Source organism: Rutidosis leptorrhynchoides, chromosome 3, assembly GCF_046630445.1.
Source record: "Rutidosis leptorrhynchoides isolate AG116_Rl617_1_P2 chromosome 3, CSIRO_AGI_Rlap_v1, whole genome shotgun sequence".
Taxonomy (NCBI): Eukaryota; Viridiplantae; Streptophyta; class Magnoliopsida; order Asterales; family Asteraceae; genus Rutidosis; species Rutidosis leptorrhynchoides.
Genome location: NC_092335.1, coordinates 198,984,750 through 198,997,005, shown reverse-complemented (window position 1 = coordinate 198,997,005; position 12,256 = coordinate 198,984,750). Strand labels below are relative to the sequence as shown.

General features: G+C 31.4%; 1 protein-coding gene across 1 annotated transcript; it reads right to left on the bottom strand.

Annotated features, from left to right (window-relative positions):
- Positions 1-457: 457 nt before the first annotated feature.
- On the bottom strand, positions 458-4,161 carry LOC139897157 (uncharacterized). The gene is made up of 9 exons (XM_071879815.1): positions 4,023-4,161; positions 3,865-3,930; positions 3,669-3,774; positions 3,482-3,524; positions 1,492-1,564; positions 1,144-1,231; positions 1,000-1,056; positions 822-900; positions 458-716 (listed from the first exon to the last, which is right to left on the bottom strand). The coding sequence occupies exons 1-9, from the start codon at positions 4,091-4,093 to the stop codon at positions 703-705; spliced, it is 597 nt and encodes a 198-aa protein (XP_071735916.1). The 5' UTR covers positions 4,094-4,161; the 3' UTR covers positions 458-702.
- Between the last annotated feature and the right edge of the window lie 8,095 nt (positions 4,162-12,256).

Sequence of the window (12,256 nt, the reverse complement as noted above, 5' to 3'; positions counted from 1 at the left end):
TTTGGGCTTGATGTTGTTGCCAGCGTTGTTGACTTAGTTGACTTCGGTAAATAGGCCTCGGGTTAGGTGTTTTTGGGTTGCCCGGTGATTGGTTTGAGTTTGCGGTTTCTGTGGGGTGAAGATGCGGGGTCAAATACGGGATTGGGTTTATGTGTATGTTTGTAGGCTTAGGATTGGTGGTTTTATTTTCTATGTATTCTCAATTTGCTCGCTCTGCTGTCAATGTTGTCGTTCATATTGTTTAGAACGAACAGAGTGAGCGTCAATGTGTTTTAGGTCGTTTGTGACCAATTACTTTCACTACAGATCGTCATGATCTGCTCAATGTTGTACCACCGGATCTTCGGGTCTACTATATATATATATATATATATATATATATATATATATATATATATATATATATTAATATTTTCGCCAAAAAAAAAAAAATTGAACAAAAAGACATTTATGGACAAACTTCAACACTATTTGGTTGTTGAAGTACATCGACAACATGCAAAAACCTCATATCTCCATTTTCATCTAATCATTGTGCGTTTATGAAACAAGCCGTAAATAAAACAAGAATATGGTTATTACATTCTTGAAGAACAATACACGGTCACGGTTGTAATAGTAGCAGTAAACGGTTTCCACAAGATCTATTCTTCAACTAGGGTAAAGTTCATCACTGATTACATGCAACAACACCTCAACATGTCATATTCTTGGAGCTGCAATGAGAACAAGAGTGTATAATTGTCATTTGTCATATTAAAGAAAGGAGAGTTTGAAATTTGTTTGCAAGAAGTCTAAATGGTGATTGTTCGGTAGCCTACCTCCACCCATTGTTGCTTCAGGCAATCTTTCGATAGAGTATTTGTGTTGGGTGATATACATAATTGGCACACCAGGTATCTGAATACCAAATATATTAATCAAAAAAATGTTGGATCATAATTATGAGGTTAAAAAAGGAAAGAATATTATGAAGCTTGCTAAAAAAGGAAATTGTACCTTGCGAATCCTACGCTTCAAATCTCTATCACAAGTTGCTACCATATAACACTTGTGCTGTTTTCATTATAGAATAGAATGAGACAATAGACCCTACGAAACGGTTAACAGAAATTAAATGAAGTAGTTTAAAGCTTAACTTACCAGCGTAACTCTTTCAACAATGCAGTCATCGGCATACGTTCCTTTGTGAGTACACGGAAGGCGTTCAAATCTAGGATCCTTGGCAATTCTGTTTAAGAAATAAAAAAAAAAAAAAAAAAAAAAGAAGATATAAAGTAAATACAAATCAGATTATAATGTAAATAAATAAAGATGCTGCTCAGATATTTTCAACTATCTATAATTCTATTTTGATATCATCATAAAAATGGTATTTTCCAGCTCCATGAAATACAAACCAAGCTAAATCATAATGACATCATTGAGGTAATTACATAATTACTTAACGAAGTAAAGCATATAGTTTCGGTTAAATAAAAGATAACTTACCTCAAAGCAACACGATATTTCTGACCAAGCTTCTCAAGTTCAGCCATCACACAGTCCGTAATACAAGGAGTACCTTTTCAAGAAATTAAGAATTAAAATCAACTAACAACCATAAGGGTTACCAACATGAGATCCAAATAAGGTTGAGTTTATTGAGTTTATTTTATCGTACATGCTTTTTTTGTCATACATTCAACATCAAGAAATGTATAAATAAACTTTAACTTCCTAATGTTATTTAAATTAGACAATTAATTTAAGAAATTTCAAAAGTAATACCGAACAATAAAATTATGAGAAAAGAAGTCAAATGTATATATAAGTTATGAAAATATTTTTTTGTATTTCGGAAACAAATACACATAAATATATAACCATATACTCTATTTATTTATCAATGCAACATATGACATTGTATAATATGTTAAATTTTATGAACTTTGTTGTAGTACCTAGTAATAGACGCTAATGGGAAAAGATCTTAAACATTCATCACGTAATGTTATGTTAGTAAAACTACGCATTGAACGACAAATACATGAAATATGTCATTGCCATATTTGCTCAATATAGAGACTACGGTGTTGTCATTGCCATCTCTTTATCCGTCGAATAAAGAGAGGGATGACTTTCTCTACTCTTGAGAGTGTTTCACTCTGGGTGGAGAAATGACTTGTCTTTATTTCTCGGATAGGGGAAGGATTGCCTACATCTCACCTCCCCCATACACCACTCATGTGGTATTGGGTTTTTTTTTTTTTGTTGTTGTTGTTGTTGGTGTTGTTTGTTTTTCAGTCTGTAGATCTTATTATGTTTTATGTCTTAGTTCTTACTGCAGACTGTTTGTTTTTCGGAAGACGAAAGATAAATAATGTCTTATTCTGTATGCAAACAAGCAGACTTAGAAATGTGCTTCTAAGTGTTGCAGACATGATTAAGTTATTTTGCAGATATAAAAACAAACCGTCTTCACTATTCAACATACATATCTTTTTTTTCAACGGCAAGCTTTGCATCAATGTATCATTTATTTCAACGACACTCATCATTTGCACACGCACACACACGCGTTCAGGAGGAAATCCGAATCGCATTATAGGAACCCAATCCTTTAACCATCCCAAGGGGCAGGCGGACCGGGTTTGAATCCTGAATGGATCAGGGAGAAAACCCCCTGGGGTCAATCTGGATATCCATATTTCAGGCGTATTAATTAATAGGATGGGCAGAGCAAGGCTCGAACCCATGACCTAACCCCCAACTCAACACACAACGTGAAGGGGATGCCATTGAAGCAATGCTTCGTTGGCACCATACATATCTTTAGGCCACATCTTCTTTAAAGGCGTGGTCCGCATATTTTCTGACAAAAAACATCTTAAAAAACAAACAACACCTAGTTGAAGACTACTGCTAGGTGAAGACTGCTGCAATATTCATCTGAGACGGGGCCAAAAAGAAGTTGATGCCTCTACGTACAATTAACAACTAGTAATTTTTTTTTTTTTTAAATGTAAAACATTGAAAGCTATATGCGCAAACAAAATTTTTTTCCCCCTCTTTTAAAGAGAAGGTTGCTCCAAACTTTAGCAGGAAGATGACACATGTATCAAGATTGAAGTAGGCTGATATACCTCCCGTTCCTAATATATGCATATTATGACATCCCTACACTATATATTGTTCAATTGTTCAATGTTTTAGATCTAATATACTTATGGGAAATGCAATTAAAGTGATGATAGTACTAGAGAAGTTATAAGTGATCTACAAGTACAGTTATTCTCGATCTAAAGAATGAGGTGATGATCAAGATTGGACTATACATAAACAAGAATAACCATTAATCCAAGTATGATACAGTTTCAATGGTTGAATTATTCAGTTCTATTTTGGCTTTGCATTAAAATGTCCTAATTGACCAAACCTGAAATATCCAACTAACAAACACTCCTGGTAACTACAAATAAAACACTGAATGTAAACTTACATGTAGCGTATAAGCAGTCCATCATTCCCTTCTCCAAGTCCAACTGCATCAAACAAAAAAAATAAATATAATAAATAAACATAATAATCCGATTCCAAGTGATAAAAAAGTAAGGATATATGCAACTTTTGAATTTGACATATAGCGTGAAAAGCATAAAAAGCACTATGTATCAAGCAAAACTTACTTTATTTTGGATTGAGAAATTGATGAAATTAGTATCAACCAAGACTCGATAAGGCGGTCCAAGCGCCGTATTGTACGAAAAAAACAGAGCAGATGATACATAAGGTCTGAAAACCACAAATAATCACAAATCAAATAATGATACACATACAATCATACAGAAACAGTCTGGTAAATCAATGGAATTGCAAACTTACACGTTTCTAGGGAGGTTTTCTTTTGTTAAATCCTTTTTATTCGGGTTCAAAACCTCTTCTTTATATCTGACAAAAATATATATAAAACAAAATTAACATAACGCGGTGAGATGTAAATGTTGATGTAAAATTAAGAGATAGGATGTAGAATGATTTACTGTTTGATTGCTTTATGTGAGACTACTTTCTTCATTACTGCGAATTTTGGACCCTTTTTAGCTCTCCCCATTTTGTGTTCGTCGCTAAACCCTAAGCTTGATTTAGGAATGTTATAGTGATGTTGCAAACCCTAAAACCCCAAATAAGAGAGACGTTATTTCGGGTACCGTCGTGGAGTTTCAAAGACGTTTATACCCTTTCTACAAAGTCAATGCGAGTAATGCACTTAGCTTAAAGTCTTATTAAAACGTTTTGAAGTTAATAAAATTAATTAAAATTAACATATCATACATATCTATCTATCTATCTTCTATATTTTCTATTAAAATCTTATAATGATGATATTATTATTAGGCTAATAACTTTATTTTCTATTAAAATCTTATAATGATGATATTATTATTAGACTAATAACTTTGCAAAGAAAAAAATCAAAAAGAAAAAGAAAAAAATCTAGATCACTTAAATGATGTCATTAATCCTAAGTATTTTATAATTAAAATTTTTTTTATTTATAATAACTAATTATTTAATAACTTAAATAAATTATTACTCCGTAATTTTCTATTACCCTTTAATTTTCATAATGTTAATGTCATTATTTTATACTAAATTAATATTAATTCTAATTAAAAAATACAAAATAAAAATAAATATAAACCTCTAAAATGATTATGTTATCCTTTCACTAATTACAGTTTAATTTTCATAATAATGATATTTTTATTTTATATTAATATTAATTCTAATCGAAAAAGATACAAAATAATAACAAATAAATGTCGATAATATATGAATGACGATTTGGAAGGCAAAAATAATTAATAAAATATCATTTAATATTTAATATTATTTTATAAATATATATCTCGGAGCATCTCCACCATATATTATCACAACTCTTTTTCTCAATACGTATAAACTTTACAACTATTTTTCTCGATCATTACCATATTATTCAATAACCTTTTGTTTCAAAAAACAGGTACAAACTTTCTAGTCATTGTTAATGATTTTTCAAAGAATTATTCTCTTTTATGCGTTGTTTGATGATGAAATTTATCACACCTTGAATGTTTTATTATTGTATGTTTGTTAAACAACAAGAATCTGAAAATCGCTAACATACGTCATATCATATTGTGACTATTTGTAATACCCCGTCAGAATCCACTAACGGCGTATTAACTCTGGTCCCAATGCTTGGCTTGACTTCTACGTACCAGCAATGTTCTACAGCGGAAGCAACTAATACCTGAGATAAAACATGCAAAACGGATCAACATAAAGTTGAGTGAATCTACATGTTTGAGTAAATAGTTCTCGTATGTTCCATAAAACAGTTTCCATAAATCGTTTGTCAAAAATCAGTTCTCAAAATCATTTATCAGAATAAACCACTAAGGTTTAATCTCAAAAATTTGCATATAGCAAATGCTAAGTAATAAACTGTTTGTAAGATGTCAAGTTTCAACTGTGAGTGACATAAAAAAGTTCTTTTTGTTTCATCTGTTTGTATACCATGTCTACTTTCAAGTTTGTAAACATCAAGTTTAAGTAACATTCATCATAAGTTAGGCAACGAGATTTCTGAAAAGCTTCGTAAAAATATACACTTATCATGAGCACTTGATTATAAAGCTTTAACATTTGCGAATAGCTAAAGCGCTACGCGTCTTCCTTTTACCCTTTCTAAGCATACACTGATCAGGTGTACAAGTAACAACAAAATAAGCACCAGTTATGTTGCGGTGAGGTTTGTCAAACTTAACGGTACCGTCCCTATAAGTCGAACTTACATAAAGTAACTAATATAATCAAGCTAAGGGATTTTTGATCTGAACTCATATGTATATTCGTTTAGTTACTCGTGCCTAATATGTAAAACAGTTGTAAAAACAGTTTAAGAAATAATTTCAAAAGTAGCATGTACCTCATCCCAAAAATGTTGCTGAAAAATGGACTGTAGACTCACCTTAGCAAAAGCACTGAAATCTCTTAGTAAAACCGTACAGTAGTCGAACAATCACGACCGAACAACGTAACCTAGTCAAATAGGTCATCTTAAGTATACATATAGGTCACATTATGTCAACCCATAGTGTACGCATAGTCCTAGTGCTCAGACTGACTCAATATGCATGTAAAAGTCAACTAGTCCAAGCAAGTCAACCAAAGTCAACTCAAAAGTCAACAGGATCAAAGTGGTCAACTAAAGTCAAACATCTCAGTAGGTCATTCAATCATGGTCAACATGTCAAACCTAAGTCAAATAACATGTTACTGCTCATAGTTCACAATTTGCACATTCGCAGTTTATCGCATGTCCTTAGAATACGCGCATCACAGAAAGCAACGAGTATAACTCTTAGCACATAATTCATGAAAATATGGGAAACTACAGATCACAACTAGACTCAAAATTGATTCCAAAAAGTCTAACCCGGCCCTCATACGATGTCTACAACTAGGATATCAGAAGAGGTCTAATTACCGTTTACCAAATCAGTTTCAGCATGCGCATCGGTTTTAGAAAATTTCTCATTTAATATTGAAAATAGCTTTTTATAAATGGCTAATTGGAGATGACACAAAACACTCCAAAGTTTTAGTGATAAAATAATCAAATACATCTATTTAGCCAATTTGTAAAGATTATCAAATCTTTACAGACTCTTCAGTTTCAATCAACAAACAGACATGTCATTTGACCAAACCTATATCTCATGGCAAAACACGTTTTTAGAAGTTAGCATACAAATTAAATACATCAAATAACATATAAACTAACATATTCCAGAAGATCAAAGCTTCAATCAATTTCTAGTTCACTCTACATAATTTTATTTAACTTTGAAAACAGATTTAGCTCACTTAACAACACGAATCTTCGTTTTGACATAACGAAAGCATTACAAAAGCTTTTGATGCAAATATTAAGTCCAACATGCATGATTTTTCACAAGGATTACAGTAGTACACATTTCATTAGCCAAATCACAAAGCACATAAGTCAGAAAATTCGTACATCATGCGAAACCCTAACGAAAACTTCGATTAATCATATCTTGAGCATACGGTAACGAAATCATGCGAAATCAAAGTCCAAACTTATTAATTTTTAAGATCTATCCATCTAGATATAATACAAAGTCAGTACATAAACTAATTTGATCAGATCCATAGCAAACAAATTCGTGATTCATTGCAACGACAACAATCGAGCAATTTAACGACTAACGACAACTCTAATCACATGTAATTGAGCACTAGACATAAAAACTGATCTAATAAAATTAGGGTTAGCGTTTATACCTTACAACACAAATCAATTGGTACTAGCGTGTAGAGGACGATCAAAGGAAGCACTTTCGTGTTGAAGGTTCAAGCAAACAAGCAATTTTTGAAGGTAATTGATGAGGATGAAGATGTTGACATGTAGAGGGTGTTGTGAGCTGATCTTGGTCGTGGTTTTGGGAAGAGGGAAGAATAGAAGCCTTTTGTGTAATTAAATTAGGTTTAGGGATAAGTTAGGGCCTAATTTACAAGGACTCAAATAACAACTAGCCCAAAATAAATCAAAGGAGGCCCTCCCCTTGTAAATTTTGACCAAGGGCTGTAAAAAGGGAGTTATTGGGCTCACCAATGTTGCTAGATAAATTCCCTAATTGTACCCACTAAGTGTCGTTAATCGAAAATTCAAACCGGATCGATAAACGTTAATTTCTCGCGTTTTTAATCTATATAAATTCTAATAAATTGAAAATATGTTTAAAACATAATAATTATATAATACAATTATTAAAATTAAATTACATTATGCTTTGGCTTGCTAGTACGCTAAGTGTGGTTCGTTTCTAGTTGCCGTTAACCGTAACGGGTTCCCGGAACGTTAACTGATCGTTAAAACGCATCCCACCAAGTTTAATTCATTAAATATATAATAAATTAAATATGTTTTTTTAAAGGTAATAATTATTAAAAATAATTATTTTCTCGTTCTTCAGAGTCCCGTAAACTGAAAAACTTTCTAGGCGATTAACTTAATCGTAACGTTTTCTAGTTATTTCGCTATCCGAAATAAGTTCATAAATTAATATAACATATTAATTCAAGTAATCCACTAGGATCAAATATGCATTTAATTCTGTTAAATACGCAAAGTCTAAGTAAACGTCGTTAAATACTTAACGGTCAAGTAACGATAGTAAACGGAAAAAGTCGGGTTGTTACACTATTTAAAATGTAAGTATATAGTATGATAGAAGAATTCAAAAATAATCATGATTTTTGCGAGGTTGAACCAGGTATTTTCAATCCCTCTTTTAATGTTAAATAAGTATCATTTATGATAAGGAATATAGTAGTTGTAATGAAAATTAGAGGAATGTGGTGGGAGAATGAATGTAGTTCATTTATTCTACCAAGTTAATAACGACAAGTTTCTTAGTCGAAATCTGTGGTCCCACGGGTCATTAAACTAAATGACTTTAGCATTTACATTCACTTAATATCTATAATATATCATTATACTGTTTCATTTAAACAAACTCGTGGTTTCACGGGTCATTTCACTAGTACATATACATATTTTTAATTTCAATCTTATTGAGTTTATTTTATCGTACATGCTTTTTTTGTCTTACATACATTCGACATCAAGAAATGTATAAATAAACTTTAACTTCTTAATTTTATTTAAATTAGACAATTAATTTAAGAAATTTCAAAAGTAATACTGAACAATAAATTATGAGAAAATAAGTACAAATGTATATATAAGTTATGAAAATATTTTTTTTTATGTTGGAAACAAATACATATAAATATATAATCATATACTCTATTTATTTATCAATGCAACATATAATATTGTATAATATGTTAAATTTTATGAATTTTGTTAAAATTAGATCATTTAAATATACTCACATTAGACGGTCATAACGATTACTATCAAACGTTTTGTACCAATAATAATTGATTACTAGTTAAAGACCCGCGATTTCGCGGGTTATATTGAATGATAATATTTGAAGACAATCTTCAACCATGACAACACAAATAAACACGAGTTAGTAACTTAAATATCTGAAAATGTACTAAACCGAAGATTACAAAGTATCCATCACATGGCTGTAGGTTTGTAGTTGGAAAGAAGGCTTTATTTGCTTCAGCCTATTAATTAAAAAACATCATCTTTGAAATTTCAAATATAAAATCAGAGATTAATTTATAAACATTAGATGCAATCTGTTGGTTGAGAATCCAATTATAATATTCAAAAGTTAATCAATTTTTTTGATGATGACACAAAAGAGATAAGTGCTTAATCATACGTAAGACGACATGAGTTCATAAGCCTACACTATCTCTAGCAAAAGATCAATACATAAATAATTAACTTGATAAAATTGCTATGCGGCTGTGATGATGTAGCGTGAGGGTACGAAATAGTATTATTTTTAATACAAAATACTACAAAATATGACACAAGTTTTAATTATTTATAGAGTGGGATATACCTAAATCTTGCTACAACACTATAGGCAGTGTACCTAATCGTAGAGTAGTGTAGTTTTTAGTAAGTCCGGTTCGTTCCACAGGGAGCTGGTGATACTTACTATATTTTTAACAACTATATTTATACAAAATATATATAATTATATAAGTAGTAATATTATTATAAAAGGGGGGTTTTACCGTTTAATGACCGGTTTGTCGATTCTATATTTTAAGCGTAAAGATAAATGACGATAATTAAAGTGCGTAAAATAATGACAATAAATAAAATGACAGTAAATAAAATTGCGAGTAATAAAATGACAGTAAATAAAGATACGATGAGAAATATAATAAAAGAATTATGCTTATTTAAACTTCCGTAATCATGATGTTTGACGTGTTGATTTTAATTTATTACCATGGGTTAATTGTCCTTTGTCCTGGTTTATTTGATACGTCTATCTGGTTTTTGTCCATAATAGTCCATCGGTCATAAATATAAAGTGCGAGTATCCTCGTCAAATTACCCTTATACCCGAAGTCAAATATTCCAACTGATTAAGGATTTAAACTGTGACGCAGTTATCACTTCTGTCAACAATTACACCAGTTATCACTGTATGTAATTCACCCCTGTTTTAATTAGTTTATGAATATTAATTCATCCACTTGATCAGAATGAATAATCAATTACCCAACCCAATTGATTAATTAAATGATTATAACAGATTCCATATGAACATCACTAAATAGGACAACCATAATCATTATTAATTATTAGGTTAATTAATTTGAAGATAGGTTCGACAGACTCCAATGAGTTGTCACTCAATTAGACAATACCCCCCATCTATTAATAGTCAATAGTCCAATTTCCACAAGTGTCGGTCTTTTGCCCAAACTTTAATTATGGTACAAAGCCCAATTACCCAATTTTAGTAATTAGCCCAACATCATGATTACTTCGTTTTAAATAAGCATAATAATAACTTAGCTACGAGACATTAATATAAAAAGGTTGAACATAACTTACAATGATTAAAAATAGCGTAGCGTTACACGGACAGAATTTCGACTTACATACTCAAAAGATCTCTATCATAAATCTTATTATTATCATAATTTAAAATTAAAATTAAGATTATTGTTATATCTGATTACATTAACATTATGATAGAGAATTATAAATATAGATATTGATATTTGATATAGGAAAGTAAGAAAAAGATAATGATCGAAAAAAAAAGTCTTTCTAATTTTGATCGTAAATCATCCTTTTATAGCGAAATTAGAAATTGAATTTTCATTTACGACCCCTGAACTATGCTCAATTAACAACTTTTTATTATTTAATATTATTCTTATTATGAATTATTTAAATATTATATTTTATTCTTGTGCATAGTTGACTCGTAATTTTTACACCGTTGCGTCGAGCGCTGAAAGTTGGTTCATGTCCCGGTTCCGGATTTTCGAACGTCCTTGCGTACTATTTAATATCTTGTACTTTGCGTTTTGTAACTTGTACTCTTGTCATTTTTAGACGTTCTTCATCAATAATTTGAACCTTTTTGATTGTATCTTGTACTTTTGAGCTTTTTGGACCTTTGTGTCTTCAATTCGTCGTTTTCGCCTTTTGTCTTCGCACTTATTTAAAATAAACGAATATTACTTGAAAATGGAACAATTGCAACTAAAATCTTGTCTTTCTTGGGGGATTTTGCTATGAAATATATGTTCCTTTTTAGCCTTATCAATATCCCCACACTTGAGCGTTGCTTGTCCTCAAGCAATACAGTCTTGAAATAATATAATACATCACACGAATCACTTCTTTATTCTTTACACTTTGTACATCAGTGATTTTGATAGAGCGGTATAAACAATGATAGTAACGATATGGTTAAAGGTGGGTGTGTCATCCACAGTTGCCTTGGGTTTAGGACAACGACACTTGCAATCAAATAGCCGATTTACTTTCGGTTTCCAAAGCAAAGTGCACATTTGAAAGGCGGTTTACAGTCCCACATGACTATAAAAATTTAGATCCTTTAAGGAAATTGGATCTTTATGAAAACATTTGATCTTTTGAAAATTCAAGCTAGATTTTACCCTAGACAAGTTTTCTGATTTGATCCATCATCGGTGTTGCAAAATATATTTGTGGATCAATATTTTGGCTAAAACTTTTAGGTTCGTGTAATCCACTGCTATCCCGGTATCGAATAGCACACATCCAGTTTACTTGTTCCGTATATTACCTTTCGGTAAACTACCGTCCGGTTGTAAAGGAAAGCGATGAACAAGAAACTGTTAAGGCAATGTCCCGTGACATGCAGATGATTATGGTCTTTTAACGTGTCGGATGCTAGAACTATCCTTGGTAGGAGCGATAGTAAAGATCATCCTATAATTTTTCGGTCTGGCACAAGGTCCTGTCTCCGACCATGCTATGCAACCACCGTTCCTACGGTTGACACCCGATTTGGTTCAGGTGACCTAATGAATTCCAGGTGAATTTCTTAGGATTTTACGTTCAATGGTAATGAACGCATTGAAAATGGTTTTTCAGAAAACAAATCGGTTTGTATTTTTGATCAAAATATTTTCTCGTTCATGCTCGAGTTTAGATATCATCAAATTCCATGAGTTTGAATTCTCAATCTTTAAGGTCAATCTCTAGGATTGAGTATTATCAGTCTTAAAAGCTGATTTTTAATCTTTAAGG

Bases quoted from the DNA above. Each gene is read 5' to 3' on its own strand.
- LOC139897157 (XM_071879815.1), bottom strand. From the start codon at position 4,093: ATGGGGAGAGCTAAAAAGGGTCCAAAATTCGCAGTAATGAAGAAAGTA. The intron at 3,525-3,668 runs GTAAGTTTTGCT...TGTTTGATGCAG, and splicing joins ATTTCTCAATCCAAAATAAA to TTGGACTTGGAGAAGGGAAT. The intron at 1,565-3,481 runs GTAAGTTTACAT...TTTCTTGAAAAG, and splicing joins GGACTGCTTATACGCTACAT to GTACTCCTTGTATTACGGAC.